This window comes from Phodopus roborovskii, unplaced genomic scaffold, assembly GCF_943737965.1.
Source record: "Phodopus roborovskii unplaced genomic scaffold, PHOROB, whole genome shotgun sequence".
Taxonomy (NCBI): domain Eukaryota; kingdom Metazoa; phylum Chordata; class Mammalia; order Rodentia; family Cricetidae; genus Phodopus; species Phodopus roborovskii.
The window spans coordinates 7,365,613-7,385,477 of NW_026126413.1; the positions used below are offsets into that span (position 1 = coordinate 7,365,613).

General features: G+C 41.5%; 1 protein-coding gene across 3 annotated transcripts in view; it reads right to left on the minus strand.

Annotated features, from left to right (window-relative positions):
• Positions 1–4,766: 4,766 nt before the first annotated feature.
• The window catches only part of Scamp1 (secretory carrier membrane protein 1), a 77,036-nt gene continuing 61,937 nt past the window's right edge, over positions 4,767–19,865 (minus strand). For 2 of the 3 annotated variants that reach the window (XM_051182987.1, XM_051182985.1), the window contains 3 exons: positions 16,294–16,395; positions 13,158–13,275; positions 7,126–7,518 (listed from right to left, as the gene is read on the minus strand). In XM_051182987.1, coding sequence (XP_051038944.1) covers positions 7,354–7,518; positions 13,158–13,275; positions 16,294–16,395 — 385 coding nt within the window. In that variant the 3' untranslated portion in view covers positions 7,126–7,353. Of the gene's footprint in view, positions 5,633–7,125; positions 7,519–13,157; positions 13,276–16,293; positions 16,396–19,865 lie in introns of those variants that run through there. The other variant, XM_051182986.1, reaches the window with a different exon arrangement.

The following is a 19,865-nucleotide window of genomic DNA, read 5'->3' on the forward strand; positions in this document are numbered from 1 at the left end:
TGCCATTGAGGAAACGTTAGTGAAGTGCTTTGCCCCATTAGACAGAGAGGAAGCACAAAGGACCAAATACAGGTCTGACACCAGATGTCTGTGCTGCATGTCCTTCCTAATGGAAGGAAGGGAAGGGGTCAGCTGGGTGCAGTCTCGCTGTGACAAACATGAGTGACATTAGCCATATCTCCACAAGGGTCGCATCTGTTCCCTCCTCCCTCTCAGGAACCTAGCGAATCTTTCACATTTGAAGATAACATATTTTAATTCAGCACACTCCTGAAGACAGACTCCAGCAATTCCGATTCTATCATGTTCCAGTGAGGGAGATCTAAGTCATAGATTATCTCAGAGCCAAGGAAAGAGACCATTAGGAAGGATCACATAAGCATAAGTAACTGATACTTTCTGATTAGCCCTCAACTTTATCCAAAACACAAACATCAAAGACCACTTACCCCAACTGCTAAGAACAGGAGGCAGGGATTCGTCTGCTCACTGAAGTGGGAGCTTTGGTCAAGGGATGCCAACAACAGTGCTGTTTTTTTGTCTTGGGTAATGATCCTTTTCCAAAGGTCCATTGTTTCTGAAGACGGACACAGTTACCAGAAATGTGGAAGGGTGGGAGGGAACTCAGATTGGAAAAGCAATCCCTGGCCGGACACAGGTTCAAGGACCTGGCATATGCCCTTCACCACCTTTACTCAGTTACCTTATGGGAATTTCCTAATCCTGCATAGAAAATGGTGACAATTAGCAATTATATCATAGATGTGGTGCAAGGACTAAGGAATTTATAGAGAGCACTTCGTGGAATCTCTTCTAAGTCCTCAATATGGCAAGAAAACCAAAAGAATCCTTCCCATCTTTGCAAATACTTGGGAGTTTATTTTGTTTTACCTTTTTTGGACAGGGTCTCTGTGTAGCCCTGGATGTTGCTATGTAGACCAGTCTGGCCTTGAACTCACAGAGATCCTCCTGCCTCTGGTTCCTCAGTGCTGGGATTTCAGAAGTCACACTTTGTGAAGGGTAGTATACCCTGTTGTCAAAAATGGTCAAATTTTACTTACTGTAGACTGGCTACTTGAGGCCAATCTTTTCTTCCTTCTCTCTCTCTCTCTAAAGCAGAGTTTCTCTGTATAGCCTAGTTGTCCTGGAATTCACTTTGTAAACCAGGCTGGCCTCGAACTCAAGAGATCCATCCGCCTGCCCCTGCTGTGTGGTGCTTTCCCGGTACTGGGATTATGGGATCAAAGGCTTCCATCAAGGCCACTATTTGTTACAATAGAGTACTCACTTAATCATCTTGATCTTACAGCTTTCAGGTTGAGAGAGGTTCCTCCATGGATATAGAATACACTGTTCTTAGACTACCACCAACAACAAATCGGGTGAGCACAGGCCTGGGAAACCCGAATGCTTAGACAACAGACCTCTTGGTTACTTACCCAATCTTATGGGAATACAAGACTTTTGGAAAAGAAAGACACCTAGTACTGACTTGGACACCGACTGATAGGAGACCTGAAATTCTTTCCAGAGAGCCATCTGGCAATTAACATCAGTTTTTAAAAACACAACTTTCAGCCCAGCATTTTTTTTAAGAACAAAAACTTAAACCCCAAGAATTAGCAACAATACATTTGTTGACAAACCATTTCTAATTAAAAAAAAAAAAAAAAAAAAAAAACCTCGAAAATCAGAAGTTAAGACTATAACAGAACTGGATGATAGCTACATGTATTCATTTAGTAAACTGGAAAAAGTCAACAACCCATTGTGTGCATTGTGTGCATTTGGTTCAAAGTGAAAGGAAAATAACTCAAGATAAGTAGGGGAAATCAAAGTAAGAACATGATGAATGGCACAAGGCAAGACAAGCAGAGGCCTTAGGTGAAGTGACAGCTCTGAAGTTCTGCACTAAGCCCACATACCTAGCTGTCAAGTGAGTTCTCGCTCTCATCAGCTATGGAGGTTGCTGGGTTCTTCTCCATGGCACAATATGGCCGCCCACACATTCAGTTCCGCAGTGACAGACCCTTTCTAAATACGTCTGCGTCGAGAATGAAGATGTGATGAGGTGGGCTCACCAGTGTTCATGCACCCGGGTTTGATGATGTCGGTACCAATGTGGTCTCCAGGAGCCCAGAGAAGAGGGGCTTGCCAAAGCAATAGAAAACAGCCATGAAGGGTTGCGCGGGCCATGGCCACAGGAATTGCAGAGAGGTCTCGCTGCCTAGCTTTAGGAAGTAACTTATTTTCCTAGAAAACTTAACAGAAAAAAGTACAAGCCAGACCTTAATAAAGAGCTATCTGTATAAATAAAACTGAGGGATTTTCATATCTTCTTTTGCTCATACTGTCTGTAACTTACACTGAAATATGTAATAAACTTTAAATGTTACTTTTATGATTATTGGGTAAGTATGTTGTAATATTAAATGAGAGGAAAACAGAATTTTGAGAATGTGTATTCATTACACTGCTTAATTCCATGAAATACATACTTACGGAAAAAGAGTGGAAGAGAACACAATAAAACACTAGCAGAGGTATCCCAGGTGATGGAAGTAAGGGCTTACTTGTCTCCCAATTTATCACTTTCTCCATTTTCCAAACGTTCTATAGCCAGGATGCATGTACAGCTCTCACACTAGAGAAATGATCTGGAGATGTGCCTGCCCACACAGTTTGGTCTCTGCACAGCAGGCTGGGATATTGCTAGAAATTTTACCATGACGAGATAAGGGGCAGTGGTTTTAATTGCTTTTCTCTTGGACCCAAACACCTGGTTCCAATACACAACAGTAACAATGGCTTCGACCATCATTTGTTTTGAGGACCATGGCCCACAAAAAAAGTAGAATTAAGGAGGAATCCCAGATTTATATTGAAATAACTAGGACTCAAACATAACACCTGCATGATAGAATTCTTATGAAAAAAAAAAGCTGTTTTAATGTAGAGAAAGTAATACTCAGAATAACCTTATACAAATATGCATTACTTGTATCACAAGAAAATAAAGTCTTTTCTAACTCTCCTGGGTGGAGAGATGGCAGGCTTTAGCATGAGGAACGTTTCACTATACCAGGAAGTCATGCCAAGCCCAGAAATAGCGAGCTCAAAACCACAACTGGGGGAAAACAGGACTTTAGAGCTCCTGCACTGTCCCCTGGTGGCTCCCACATTCCCACCTGGAAGCATCCGCCACTCTAGTGGGAACTCTGCAGGTTTGTCCTACCCGGTCCACAGCAGAAGAGAAACTAGAGAAGAACCATTACTATTTCCCCAGAATCTTGGAACTGGCTATGTGTGCCTATCCCAGCACTAGGCAGAGTTAGTGGTGACACCTGGTATAAAAGGCTTTCATAGAAGCTCTCTAGCTCCCTAGAAACTGTGAAAAAGTCTGAAATAAGATTTTAAAAACTCACCAACACAACATGCATATTGTTTTGTAAAATATACCCAAAACTTCTTATAGAACTAATTTTCCTAATCATGAAAGTACAATTTACTAAGTCTAATAAGGAATATTTGTAAAAATAAAGTCATTTATATGCTAACATAAAAATTAATTAAAAAATTTTAAAGTAGCTCCAATATTTTAAAACATATTATTCTACCATAATTTGAAATACAATGTTTGAAAAACCTACCAAAGTAAGGTCTGACTGATGTGAGCCATCCTCAGTTATTTTAAATCATCCACTCATCTCCAAAGGGCTTAGTCACATGGGACCTCAGGTCCCCTTAAGGACTTTTCCTTAAGGGAAAATAGAAGGGAACACAGAAAAAGCGGGTCCCAAATGTGATAAACTGTATAATATTGGCATAAACGTGACTAAGACAATTGGGAATCAGACATTAATATCAGTGTTTTTTTCTGAATGGATGCAGTGAGTATCCATAATTGCAGGGACTGATATCACCTGAAGTCCCCACGAAGTGCAAACCACCTCCACAGAGTACAGAAATGAGCTCCTAGTAAACTGGGGAAATGCAAACTCACTTTTTAAAATGGAAAATAGTGTTTACTTTAATTCAGCGTGTTTTTCTCAAAATAAGATTTGCTGTGAACATGACTTTAGGTTCAACTTTATCATCTTTAGTCATCAGGTGAGAACTCCAGTACACAATAGAATAGGTTTCAACAAATCAGTAGTACAGTCCTGGTAGAGAGGCACCCATCTGAACCCAGGAAGAAAACCTAGGCAAAAAAAAAAAAAAAAAAAAAAAAAAAAAAAAAACAAATCTAACGAACTTATGCATGATCTTGCCCACCTCAAAATAGTCATCATATTTAATGTGGTAAAACTGAATTCAACAATCTATAACGGTCTAATGCAATGGAAAAATTACCAACTTGTGTTGCTGAGGGTTTTAAACTAAATCTTTTATACTGTGTTTGGCACATAATAAAATGGTACAAAGATTGATTTTAAAAAATTGAATGTGAAAGGGCTGGCTCAGTAGTTAAGAGCACCAGCTCCTCTTCCAGAGGACCCAGGTTCAATTCCCAGCACCCACATGACAGCTCACATAGGGTTTGCCTTAGATCTGAGACAATCCCTCTTCCTCTGCCTCTGAACTCAGTTCCAAGAGATCTGACACCCTCATACAGACAAGTATGCAGGCAGAACACCTATGCACATAATGCAAATAAAATAAATCATCTTAAAACAAAGCAAATGTGAATTATCTATATTAAAGCTACAAGTGAAATTTCTGCCTCTCCATTGCTACTACAGTGTTTAAAATTATGCAAACAAACATTCAGTAAACATTATTTTATTTTATGACACTCTGCATTAATACAATAAATATACAAAACTTCCAAACCACTGAAAACATGCACATGAGAAGGACACATGGAGGGCATTTACACAGAACCGTGACAGTTGCCATAAGGGCAGTGCAGTGTAATGCACCAACAAAATGTACAAACACCCTAGAGAAATAAACCAAGCCCCAATCACAAATCACCAAAGCAATGATTTTCCAGTGTTCAGACCCTAGTTTTAAATAAAATAGCCACCATTTAACATCGAAAACTGAAAAGTGGCATGGATGCCTGTGCTGCATGAAGCTCATTTCATGGCTGTGGCACCAAGTGGCATTGGTATTAGGTAGGAAGGACTAGCCATCTTTCACCAAATGAAAATGCACTTTTGACCAACTGTTGAGAGAATGGTAAACCAGAAATTCCAAGATGTTTTCACACCTGCCCCCGCCGCAGACACTACCATCATTTTAATGCTCCTTTGCTGTCAAACATAATCTCTTTCAAAGTTGTATGAACCCAAGCAACTGGATTGAACAACAGCATTTTCCTGTTCACATTAAAACATGATGTGCTATTATAACTACTCTTTGTCATTTAATAATGCTACCTCTACATAACAGAGAGAGAACATTCCCATTTTTGAAGGAAAGTATTTTTTTTTAAAAAAAAAAAAATCTCTGATGCATCTTTCATTTGAACTTCAGAGACAAATAAGCATGGATTTGGAGTATAAGCACACGGTCTACATGTGTACTTCTATAGTCTTGGTGGTTTCGGTGTCTATAAAATCCGTACTCAATGAAGAATGAGCATCACCAGGTCTCACCGAGGCCTCAGGCTCTCACTATCGCTGAGCTGGGAGAAAAGGAAGTGTTCATGAGTACAACTTCAAACTCATATCCGAGACCAAGAACTGTGCCCCAGCCCAGCACTAAATTCCCCGTCTCCAGACTTAGGGAAAAGTCTAAAGTGTCTCAACTATTTAAGCCCATTGTTAAGTTATCCTGTCTCAGCAACCATCCTTGCTTAAAATCAACTTGGATAAATCACAACCTATCATCCTGCAATCTAAAACTAGTAAGACTTTCCAAATAAAACAGTCTGACTTACAAATGTTGAGACATTTAATTATTATTAAAAATGATTAAAGGTCTGAACCCACATCAGCCTATGCTGCATAGTAACAATGTCAATATGATTATGCTAATAATTAACACATTTAACTGTACTCGTATTTTCTTGCTTGGTGCGATGTTTTACATGTATTTAGTCTTTTTCAAAAAGTAAACGGGTACATTAAGAAATCAAGAATATTAGAAGTGCTAGGGTCTTTATTTTTAATGCAACTAAAAGTGAGAGACTAAAATAAAAATCCCTTAAATACTGTATGTTCTTTTTATTCAAGGGTTAGGCTAGCCTTTAATACCTGTGCCAAAATCTGTCTCTGCTCTCTCTCTCTCACACACACACACACTCTCTCTGTCTCTCTCTGTGTCTCACACACACACACTCTCTCTCTGTGTCTCTCTGTGTGTCTCTCTGTGTGTCTCTCTGTGTGTCTCTCTGTGTGTGTCTCTCTGTGTGTGTCTCTCTGTGTGTGTCTCTCTGTGTGTGTCTCTCTCTGTGTCTCTCTCTGTGACTCTGTGTGTCTCTCTCACACACACCCACACACACCCCACACCCAGTTGCCAAATACAATCCCAGTTCAATTAAAAAGATTATCCAGAAGAATATACCAAAGTTTCCATACAGTAAAATTTTACTATATGAATACTGAAAATTAAGAGGCGGAAAAAGGAATTATCACTATATTCTATTGCATCAATTCACTACCTTCTTTTGGATAATGCACTGCACATTATATTAATGTCTTTATACTCCAGTAAATTTTTACTTAAAAGAAACTATTGCAGAAAATCATTTCTGGTTCTATAAAGAGCCCCAGCTCCTACCACTATAAGCAGTACAGAACCCAAAAATACTAATTCATTTCACTTAAGAGACATGGTACCCATGCAAGGTCAGAGATTGTTTTATCAAAATATCAACTAGTCTAAAAATAAAATAAAAGGTAAAATATACATTATCTACTACAAAGTACACAGGCTCTTCACTGGTGACTGAGCCTCCTAGAAAGCAAGCCAATTGAAAAACACCCAAGTCTTTGCTGGCCTCGTCCCTGCAATATTAACAGAGAAAGAAAAGAAACGAACATGGTTTCATTTCCAATGTGCGAGCCTTATCTGTCCTGCCTGGAAGAACTGTTGAGGTTAGTACCGAGTGCTGTTTAACCCTTAGTCACATACTCATTTCAGTGTGTCAGCACTGAAATAATCTGAGGAACACCATCCCCCAAAAATATGGAGAATATTTATTTAGCAGATGTAGTTTTCTCCTGGGAAGGGCATGGACATATTAAGAAACTAGTAGGTAAAGGAATGGTTTTAGACCATGCACATGTGAATAGGAAATACCCATGCTGTGTACTGTGTGTTTCCAACATAAAAATGTCTGTAGAATACAGTAACTGGAGAAAAAATACAGTCAAAAGTAGCAGTGCACCGCTGCGAGGCCCTCTACATCTGGTTACCCTTGAAGGCATTCTGCGCGGCACTGGTTGCTGCCGTTGAAGCTGCATTTGCAGCCGCAGTCTGGACAGTTTTGTTGGACATCACTCCTGTTGCAAACTCTTGCTGGGCCTTCTCAAAGCTAGCACCTGTTGTGCGATACAGTCCATGGACCTGCAGAGGCAGAAGTAAACCAATGCGAGAGGTAAGTGGTAATCTACACACGCACTGCCAGCTGGTTGAAGGTAACTTCTTTTCGCACGGTGTGAAGACCAGATGGAGGGCAGAGGGGAAATAGGGGAAGAGAAAAAGCATGAGATCAGCTTTCCACTCTAGGTCCAAAATAAAGCAAGAGAGATGAAGAGAGTGGGATTAACAGCGGCACCGTGCTTTCAAAGAAAGTAAATCCCACTGCCGGGCGGTGGTGGCGCACGCCTTCGATCCCAGCACTCAGGAGGCAGAAGCAGGCGGATCTCTGTGAGTTTGAGGCCAGCCTGGTCTACAGAGTGAGTTCCAGGACAGCCAGGCTACCCAGAGAAACCCTGTCTCAAAAAAAAAAAAAAAAAAAAAAAAAAAAAAAAAGAAAGAAAGAAAGAAAGAAAGAAACAAAAACAAAACAAAAAAACCAGAGCCTGCCACATTTAGTATAAATAGACCACCCTTTATAAACAATTGAACATCTTCACACAGCATTTACTGTAAAACACCAATTTAACGAGTTAGTGGGGTTTACTCCTCACTACTCTGAATCACATGCTTCTAACTCCACACTCCCCACAAATGAAAAGGACATTTGAAGATCAGACATTTCAAAAAGGTTTTTAAAACATTAAAGCACTTAGATAAACTTTATTTTTTAAATAAAATTGGTTTATAAAGTGAAAAAAACTTCAAAAGTTCTTTTGAAATGCAAAAAGCCATTAGTAACTAGTATACTAATGTGGACATGAATATTTATGAACAAGTCCCCAAATTCAATAGAAAAAAATGAAAACCAGGTTCCCAAAAGAATACAAACTGCGTATCTCTATTTGCCACTTCAATATTAAGTAATTCCAACTAACTCAGCAGTTAAGGAAGGACGATATCTAGAGGGTATGACAGCTTTCTGCAGCTCATTTATGTCTAGCTAACAGACTCCTTTAGATCATCTACCATTGTAGGCTTGAAACACCACCCAGTGCTTTCTAAGAGTTCACGGTACAAACAGAACATTTAACAGAATTAGAAACAGTTGGCAGGGCCAGGCAGTGGTGACACATACATTTGACCCCAGCATTCGGGAAGCAGAGGCAGGTGGATCTCTGAGTTTAGGGACAGCCAGGACTACACAGAGAAACCCTGTTTTTAAAAGATGTTGACACAAACAAACAATTGAGGGAAAATCAAACCTATCTGTGAAAGCTAAGGATTTCTGCCTATAAAGCAGCTCAGGAGAAAAAAATTTCAACACTCCAAATCTGGGCTAAGAAACATCACCATGGCAAAAACCAAGGCACACTGAGCATCCAAAACAACAATAACCAGCTCTAATTGTGTAAGATTTCAGAATGATAATGTGTTCTCAACAGTACATTGGTTTTCATCAAAACAAATACTGCACAGCAGATTTAGCAAGGGGTGAAGGGAAGACAATGCTAACAAACCACTAGTCTAGGCAGGAACTATATTATATGCACAGAACTTCCTGAGGGCATGTACCGTCCATGAAGAGCCTGACCCCTAGTGGTGATACACTAGGGCTGCATATTCCAACAAGGGTTTTGTTTTCTGGTTATTTTTGAAAATTTGTTTAGTTTTTAAGTCACTGTTGGAGAATCAGTTGTTCTTGGACCACAGTTTTTACATAAGAGTTAGAGAAGATAATGGGATTGCTGATTGCTTCAAATTACTCTGCTCCTTCTTCTTTTGTGAACCACCACTTTTTGGAGGAGATAAAAACTTTTAAACAAGATCTCCTAGTTTTCAAGACCCTGCAGGATCTAAGGATACTGATGTGCAAGCTCACCTCTACCCTGCACGGATACCTTGTGTTTTCTCCACCTCACCCCATGCACCAACTTGCTTCCCGATGCTCGCTAGTCCTTTTTAACCCCTTGAATGTTCACATTGTATTCTCACAACTGCTCCCTGCTTATCCTCTATGCTTTTCCCGCTCTTTCTTATTCCATTATGGAGACAATTGTAATGATGGGCAGTCATCGTTATATGTCAGCTAAGGCCCTATTTTGGCATGTTAGCACCTGTCTGTATTCCCAGATACCCTGGGACTCAGGGGCAGGAAGGTAGCTAAAACCCAGGAATTGAAGCTAATTTAGATTTATATAGCAAGAACTTGGTTTTCAAAGTCAAACACTAAAAGAAACAAAAATAGACTCCCAAAACTTTGCTATGCATTCCCAAGCTCCCTATACTCCTTTCTGTAACAGCCATGAAATGGCTGGATTGTGGTATACATTCTCTGTTTTTTCTCTCACACCACAAAGTGAACCAAGGGCGCATGCACGAGTAGCACTTGGCACAGGCACATACTTGACAGTTGGTTTTACAAGAAAGAAAAGCACATAATACCACAAAGCCTGTATAAGACTCTAAATATTCTATATCTCTATAGTTTTAGACAACATACCCAATAGTAGGTGTTTACCTAGAAAGCATAAAAACCCTGGTTAAAACCTGAGTGTGGCCATGCACACCTCCAGTCCCAGCACTTGGTGGGTGTGGCCATGTACATGTCCATTCCCAGCACTTGGTGGGTGTGGCCATGCACATGTCCATTCCCAGCACTTGGTGGGTGTGGCCATGCACTCCTCCAGTCCCAGCACTTGGTGGGTGTGGCCATGCACATGTCCAGTCGTGTGTGTGTGTGTGTGTGTGTGTGTGTGTGTGTGTGTGTGTACCTGAAACAATAAAGCATTCTCCTAAAGACCTCCTCAATGACCAGAAAGGGTATTCCTCTGTGGCAGTGTTCTCAACCTTCCTAATGCTGTGACCCTCTAATATAATTCCTCATGTTGTGATGACCCCTAACCTTAAAATCATTTAGTTGATACTTCATAACTGTAATTTTGCTACTGTTATAAATCTGGTATGAAAAATATCTGATATGTGACCCCACAGGGGTTTCAACCCACAGGGTTGAGAACTGCTGTCGATAGCTTCTGTGTAGGTCCCTGCCCAAACTTTCCCCAAGGTGGACTATGACCCGGAAGTACAAGCTAAAATAAGCCTCTTTCTTTCTGGAGTTGCTTTCACCATGGTGCTTACTGTGGCAACAGAAACCAAACTCAAACCCCCTTCTAAGAGTTTGCCCTACACATCTGGACTCCTTTCACTAGCCCCCACAACTAATATGCCAATTCCTTGCCATCAATCTCGTTCTCAGTGTTGTTTTTCTGATGAACTGTCCAAAAAAAAAAAAAAAAAGCAAACCCCAAATTAGACTCTCAGTAATAAAGGGGTCGAGATTAAAACATAAAAACCATGTTAACTGGGAAGACTCTTGCAATTTACACTCATTTTATCCTCACACCAGGCCTGTGAAAGTGCTGGCTCCCATTTTTCCTTCACTCAAGAAGAATTTACATGCCCATCACACACTAATCACGCCTGCTACTGTTCGGTTGAGGGTACAAATGAAAGCAAAGACACTGAACCAGGCGGTTAGAGAGCCCTGGCCGGGGACACACCAGTACAACAAGGCACACATTTCAATAGAAGCTACATGGTGCAAAGCCAGGTCCCTGGCCCTCTTGTTTGAGAACACTTGCCAAACTGGGCACCATGTGAACCATGAGACCCGTATACTGCACATACCCCAGGCCCATGAGATCCTACAGAAAACAATATAAACCCTAAGTTCCATGAGAAATCAAAACTGCGCTAGACACATGGGGGTAACAAAGAAGACTGTGAGATGGTCAGGAAGGTCTGAGCAAAGGCTTGAAAAAGCACCAGTGGGTCTTCAACAGCACAAAGGAGAAAAAGCATAGCCTAGCAAACCGACAGGAAATGTGCAGAGCAGTCTGAAGAGAGTACAAGCCCTTCACACCACATCTCACCCCTCAGCCCCAGTCCTACCAGCATTCTACAAATGGCAGGTTTGCGGCTGTTGTCCCCAGATAAATGCACAGAGTATTCCAATGTGCCAAAGACTAAGGGAGAAGAGAGGGAACTATAAAAACTTCCGAGGTTAGGAATAGAAGTATAGGGTTGAAAAAGCAAACACAACAACAACAGCAAAAACAAAACAACAAAAAACCAGAAGACCTTACATCAATATTCTAAAAAGGCAACAGAAAGAGCAACAGAAGACAAGACCCCTTCAGAAGTCATGGAAACAGCAGTTATAGTACTGACATGTGTAAATGGGAACCGCAAAAAGCTCTTTCTCCATCTCAGGCTCACATGTATGCTCTAAGAGTTTCTTTACAAACAATTTCACTGATATAAAATGTACCCCTGTAAACTGAAATTCAATGGCTGAATATATATGAACTTGTAGAAAACATTCTCCCTTAGGTCCAAGTCTCTCAGCTGTTCAGGTGTTGAAAATGGAAATGATGACAGAAGATGGAATGTCTAAGAAAGCCACACACAGCTAAGGACAGGGAGCTGACTGCATTTACCATTCACTGGCTGGTCAGACAGACAAACAGGGAGGGCTAGCCTAGGCAGAACATGATGTCAGAAGCAGAGGCTCTCCAGTGATGGAGACCACAGTGGTACAGGATGGAAATGAAAAAGTCCCCAGGGACTTCTGTGAGTGAGGACTTCACAGAGCCCAGTTTCAGTGGCCCCTATGCAGGAAGTTCAAAGCTTCTAAGAGAGTGTCGGCAAAACCAGGAACTCAGGCAGGAGTGTAGCCAAGCCACACAGGCTCCCAGGACAGTGGGACCAAGGTGGGCAAGATGTGGGTTCAAGTGCAAAGCACTCTTCAATAGAATAACCAAAGTAGTTCTCCTTGTTGCTGTTTTTCAAGACAAGGTTTCTCTGTTTAACAGTCCTGGCTGTCCTGTAACTAGCTCTATAAACCAGGCTGACCTCAAACTCAGAGATCCTCCTGCCTCTGCCTCCTGAGTGCTGGGATTAAAGACGTGCGCCACCACCAACTGGCATATTTCTATATGTGTTACTTGTACATACATGTTTTGAAACTACCAGACAGCATAATGTTGATGGTGAAAGAAATTTAATGCTTAAATAATTCAGTGTTTTTAAATTTTAATATGGACAAAAATATCTACCTGGCGCAATAATTCTACTTGTATTTATTCAAGCTAATAAGCTTCATATTGGAAAAAAAAACACATAAAGGTCCAATTTCCAAACTGAATTTGAGGCTCTAATTCACAATGAAGAATTCAATGAGGTTTCTGATTTCTGAACACTGCACGCATAACAGATGCCCTTGGATGGGACTCAAGTCTAAACATGAAGTCCCATTTTATACATATACCCCTGTGGAGTTTACACAACATTTTAACATGTTTGTTTTCCATAACTATCATCTATAATCTCTCCTGTGAGATCAAGAGAGCAATTTTCCTCTTAGGGTACCAAGACCATGCTAAAAAGTTTCTTATTGTTGAACATTTTGGATATTCAGATCAGGGATGTTTTCACTTTTTATGTCAATCCTAAAATATAATTTTTACATGTATCTAGATATAACCATAAATCCTAATCCTCGGAGAGCAAGCACGCAGAACCCCAAAAATGAGCTCTGGTGCCACTGGTCTACCAGTAGTGCGGGCTGATGGGACCTGACATCAGGGTCATGGTAACGAGTCCAGGGACAAGTGCCCACTTACTTTTTTAAACATGACGAGTGAGATAACTGCCGATGCTGTGAAAAGTGCTGCGATCATTATCATCATGATTCCAACCGGGATGCTCTTATTGAGACCAGTAAGGGACGAAATCCAACCACTGCACAATAGGAAAAGCGCAATTAGGCAGGTAAGTCAATGCACCTCAGCACCTGGACCATTCTCTCAGGCTCCCGTAGGATGATGCTTATTCTACAGGTAAGGGACTAACTCAGACCTTCAGTGTCCAGGCCACACAGCTGAGAGGCATCAGTCTGAATCCGACAGCAAACCACACTCCTGAGCCCCAAGAGTTCACCAGATTACTGTAGATTTTAATTCAAAGCATATTAAATGAGTGGGTTCTTTATTACATTTTAAATGTTCATTTTCAATTAGGGAAGAAAATATATGCAAACCACATATCCAACAAATGATTCCCTTTTAGAGTGGAGACTTTAGAGTGGAGTTTTAAGGCTCAAATGTGAAATGTCCCCAACAAGTGTCACTTGTTTGAGCACTGAGGCCCAGCAGGTGACACTATTTTGGAAGGTTGCAGACATTTTAGGAGGAGGGACCTAGTAGGGGGAAGTAGGTTCCAGGTCCCGGGTGCTGAAGGCTCATTAGCTCTACCTCCTCTCGGCCACCCATGGGAGCCGTGCTTTATGCTGACAGACCAAGGGGCTCCGTGCTCCACCGTCCCTGACAGATGGACTGAAATTCCCTGAAGCCATGACCTATGACCCCAAAGAAGTCCTCCCTCCTTAAACACACTTTTGAACATTTTCTCACATTGAGAAAATTAATACAGTCACATCAAAAAATAAAACAACAAAAACTACAACCCAACAACTCATTTAGCAACCATGTGAGACATTTCAACAAGAGGACATAAAAACTGGGCAAATAAGCAATAAAGACATCAACATATCAGTCATTAGGTAAGTGTAAATTCAAACCATAGGAAAAATTAGGACATACGTGTGTGTGAGCGCACAAGTGCACGCACGCACACACACACGCACGCACACGCACGCACGCGCACATCCCTATCAAAATGGCCAAGATAAATGACAGTGACAATGCCCACTGCTCATAAAGATGTGGAGATTAAATCTCTCACAACTACCAGAGGGAATATAAAATAGTTCAGCCTAGAAAATTTGTCAATTTCTTTAAAAAGCTTAATACATGATTTCTAAATGAATTAATACATTATAAATGTACTGCTGATAATAGAAATGAAAACTATGCACCCATGAAAACTTGGCCCCAAATGCTCGTGATGGTTCTGTTTCTAATAGCTCCCAACCAGAAACAATTAAGGTATCCTTCAATTGATCCATGGTTAAACAAACCCATGGTATATCCATACCACAGAACACTATTCGAGAATGAAAAGATGGGGATGGACAGACAGTGCAGTGATCAAGAGCATTGGTTTTCTTCCAGAGGACCTGGGTTCAATTCCCAGCACCTACATAGATGCTCACAACCTCTTTTAACTCCATCCTCGGGGTCTGATGCCCTCTTCTGGCCACCATTGGCACTGCATGCACCTGATGCACAGACACAGACTCAAGCAAACATTTATACACATAAAATATAAAATTTAAAAAATTAAATAATAAAGAGAAATCAGAGCTACATTTGGCTGAGAGGGAAAAGCCAGTATTTGTAGACTACAGGATTCTATTTATATAACCATCTTACAATGACAGAGTAATAGAAGTGACAAATAGCTTAGTGGATGCTGAGGAGGAGTAGGGACAGGAGAGCAGGAAGTGTAGCCATGCAAAAAGCAGCATGAGTGTTTCAGTGATGGAAATGTTCTGCCAATGTCAAGGTCCTTGTTTTTTAATTTTACTGTATTTTACACTACTGGGGACACTGGGTAAAGGATGCCCAGGAACTCTACGGTCTTACCTCAACAGGTCAATCAACAAATGCCTTCATTTTAATTATTAAAGACACCCAAATTATACAAGGTTCAGCTGAAAAGAGTACTTGTCCCCATTAGCAGACTCTGGTACATAGGCACAGACTGCTACATTCAGCTGCATAATGAACGTTTATATTACGGAGATAATGAAATTATTTCAACTTCTAAAGAGTTTTATATATACATATACCAGTAGAGCATTGCATTTTAAAACATGTAAAGCATTTTCTCTCCTGCACATGCTAGACTAACCGCTATCTAAAATAATGAAAATAGCTTTCCCAAAAACTAACTGGAAACAACCAATTCTAGTCTCAGCTGGTGTATCTGCCAGTCACCCTCATTCAGAGGCAGTGCAGTAAATTTAAGTCCTCACACACTAGTTCTGTGCTCGCTGGGACTTCTGTTAATGGACACAATGGCAAGCAGCAGTACCGTGCATGGCTGTGCATGGCTGTGCATGGCTGTGCATGGCCGTGCATGGCTGTGCATGGCCGTGCATGCAGCAGCTAGAAGATAGGCAGTTCACTATAAGGAAAGATGGGAGAGGCGAGTATTTTAAAAACACAACCTCTTCCACCCACCATCCCACTTGGGGATGTTCCCTCTGTGGAGAAAGAAAATGATACAAGTCTGTATTACCTTCTACCCTGAACCCCAGATGTCCCCTACTCCACTAAGTGAGCATCCCACCATGCTGAGAATTTTACTGTTGAAAGGTGTGTGTACCTGTACATACACCCACTCACACACTTCCAAACACAATTACGTGTGTGTGTGTGTGTGTGTGAGAGAGAGAGAGTGTGTGTGAAACAATGCTTTACACTGAACTTGAACCCCTCTGTTCATCGTCTTGAAGCTCTCCCCAGACACTGACCCTGCCCTCCTCTGATCTCTTTGGTCTCCTTTATACACCTCCTTCCACTGCCCATTATGCACCTTTTATTTAAAATAGGTACCCAATATGCTGGGTTTTTAAAAACGGGAGCATAATCTTTGAAGAGAATAGCTTTTCCAAAGTTATGATTTAAAATGTTTTCAAATTGTTTTAAAAACAAAACAACAACAAAAAAAAAACCTTGTTTTTTTTCTGTGTGTGCTTTTGCCAGTCTGATTTTTTCTGTGTTTGACTCACTAAGACACCAAATTAGTTACACAAACATTAAACTAACAACTTAAACATAGTAAAGAACTTACCAGTTTCCCCAGTTATGAAACCCGGCAGCCTGCAGCACGTGCACAGCAAACTGACAGATATACACGAAGAAGAATACAAAGAACCTGAAGGAACTGTCACTCCTTTAAAGAAAAGGGGAGAGCGTCACTCTTCACATCGCCTTCTTCCTCAAGCAGACTGACAGCAAACCTTAAGGGGACAAGCCCTGAAGAGCCACACTGCCACTGCGGTGTCACTCGGCAGTCATCACTATCCCTGGCTGACTCCCAGCTGCACCAGGATTCACCATGACAGAAAACTCCGTGTTCTCCTTGGTTTTCGTGTGTGGCTGTTTTGCCTGCATGTGTGTCTGTGTGCTGTTTTGCCTGCATGTGTGTCTGTGCACCATGTGTGCAGCATCCTTGGAGGCCAGGAGAGGATCGGACATGTATTTGGACTTTTACCCCTTTGAGGCTGAGAACTGAAGCTTCCTTTTCCCTCCTCCCTGCTTGTCTTCAGGCCAGTGTCCCACCACCGTGGCTGGAGGACTGCTTTGAGAATGAAAATGAATGGGATGCTCACAGTCTCTTCCCTGCCCCCTCCCTTCATTCAGCAGTTCTGCAGTCACCTGTGCGCAGACAGGGCTCCCGCCCCTCCCACTGTTGGTGCCACTCATCGGTGGCAGGCAGGGGTGGCGTTCCTGGCCTTCTGCTATTACAAATCATGCTGCTGTGAGTCTTCACAAGAACAGAGACTTCCTTTTAACATGGGTAAACACCTATCGGTGGAATAGCTAGTGCGCGTGGTAAATACGCATTTAAAGCATTGCAGAAACTGCTGAACTGTTTTATGAGGTTGCTCTTTTCACACTCCTACTGGCAGCAAGTGGGTCTTTTGGGTCCTCTGCATCTCATAACACTTGCTGTAGTCATGTTTACAGCCCTAGCCAGTTAATTAACATGTACAGTTGTGGTTGTGACAGTTTTCTTGATCGCTAACGGGGCTGGGCTCATGGAATCCAGGAGATATTAGTAAAGCAGACCTCTGAGGCATTTCTAGAGAAATTAATCATGAGGGCTCTGACCTAGTGAATAGTTTAAGCTGGGGCTGGATGCAAAATCCGAGTGGACTGTTGGGGGGTTGGCAGAGCTGTGAAGGTGAGGCTTGGTTGGAGGAAGGAGGTCACTGGGGCATGGCTCTACCCATGGTCTGTCCTGTTTGGGCTCCACCCTGCTTCCTGGCTGCCATGGTGGGGACTGCTCCCTCATATGCCCACCGTCATGAACCCAAACTGCTGAAACCACAAGTAAAACCTTTCTCTTCAGCTGCTGTCTGGCATTTTGCTATAGCAACAAGAAAGCTAACAACACTAGTGTCTTACTTTACACATTCATAGTAAATAATGTCTGTTCAGAGACTTGTTATTTTATCCATAGACTTTTGACAGTGAAAATCTTGTTCTTGTGCGTTAGGCTAGATTTCCCTTCTTATTCTTGAGTTTTGAGAGTTTAAAAAATATATATTCAGGAGAGACAAGTCCTTATTTAGATGCATGCTTGGCAAAGAACTTGCAGTCTGGGGCTTGTCTTTCCAATCTGTGCTATTTATGTATAAAAGTACATGTGTGCTCAGAGCATCGTAAGTGTCTTCTCAATCTGCGCATATATGTATATGGAAATACACATGTGTCCAGGTATCCTAAGAGTGGCTACAACCTGTGCACATCTGTATATGGAACCATGTGTGTGTTTAGGCATCTTAAGTGTCTTCTGAGGAAAAGTCTGGCTTTTTTATGAATTCCAGTTTATATATTCATTTTTTAATTTTAGTATTGAATCAAAACAAACAAACCACTTTCCCTGACCCTCATGAGGGCCTTGGCCTGCAGCTCTGCTCCTGTGCACATGCTCTCTGAACTGACTTTCTAAAAGCACAGCGGAAGGCATGTGATAGCCAAGCATCCAAGCAAGGGCTCTTAAACAGCCTTGTCTGGGCTGCACAGCCTAGGCATTGCCCTTGCAGAGACTCAGTTCCCAGGACTCCCATGACAGCTCACAACCTTTATAATTCCAGTTCCAAGGCCAAATGCCTCTTCTGGCCTTTTCTAGCACTGCAGGCACATGGTACACATACATGTGCACACATGCGCGCGCACGCACGCACACACACACACACACACACACACACACTCATAAATAAAAGTAACTTGATTTTTAAAAATTCACCTTTACAGAACTGGAGAGATGGCTCAGAAGTTAAGAGCACTGGCTGTTTTTTCAGAGGTCCTGAGTTCAATACCCAGCAAACACATGGTGCTCACAACCATCTATAGTGGGATCTGATGCCCTCTTCTGGTGTGAATGCACACATGCAGACACAGCACCATATACCACTTAAAATGGATAAATGGTAAAAGAAAAAAACTATTTTAAAGATTGTTTTTTACACATGGGAGGATTCATTTTAGTTTGTCGATTGTTTATTTGTTTATAATAAAGGAGCATTGATGACACAAAGACATCATGCTATGATTACAGAGCTTTCTTGTAAGTCTTCCAATGGGGTGTCAGTTTGATTGGGTTTTGTTGTAGACCTGCAGAATCACTGAGAAAGTTCACACCTTCATACTACTGAGTCTTCTAATCCATTAAAAAGATATGTAACTCCATTTATATTTTCTACAGAGATAACTGCGGATCTATAAGTATAGTTCTGCTTCTTTTCAGACTTAGACACCCTTTGTTTCTTTTCCTTACCTAGTTCTACTGGTCAGAAATCTATACAACTCTGAACAGGAATTTTGAGAATGAATGTCTTTGTACACTCCTGACCCCAGAGAAAGCAAGCTCTCAGCCCCACAGCACAGAACATGTATGAGTCAGCTGTGAACCACAGGTCTCAGCCTTTATTGTTCCTTTTCTGCCTGAAGAAGCCTCTCCCACTCCAAGTTAATTCCCTGTTTCTAACATGAAAAGACATTGAATTTTGTCAAATGTTTTTAACTGTATGAGTTAAGACAGTCATGCTATTAATAAATTTTAGATTATAATGTGGTGAACTATCCCTACCTTTCTCATATAAAACCAACTTTGTAAGTCTGGTGTGGAGGCACATGTCTGTAAACCAGTACTCAGGGAGCTGAAGCAGGAGGATGCCAAATTCAAGGCCAGCCTGGAACCACACAGTGACTCTCTTGAAAAAGTCAAACTGTTGGAAGATGTTTTTGGAAGAAGCTCCATCCACTTGGCACCATTTTTAATTAGCCTAAATTTATCTCAGTTCTGTTCAGCACAGTCATTTTCCATGGACTGTATCGTTCTATTTGCTAAAACTTAATCCCACACTGTTCAACAGAAAAGGAAACAAGAGATGGCTAAATTCCTTCAACTTCTGTAGCACTTTTCCTTCTTCGCAGGGTCCGTCAGCCTTGCCACCACCTCTCTGAGAAGGGGCAGCATCTGTCCTCTGGCCTGCCCACTTCAGAGCTTCCTTTCCGTCTGCCCTGAGTCTTCACTCCTGCACCTGGCTCTTCATTGTGTGTATACGTGGATCACACATTCTCCTTCTCTTACATTCCTCAGAAAGGGTACTCCAGGTTGGAGTTTTCTCTCCT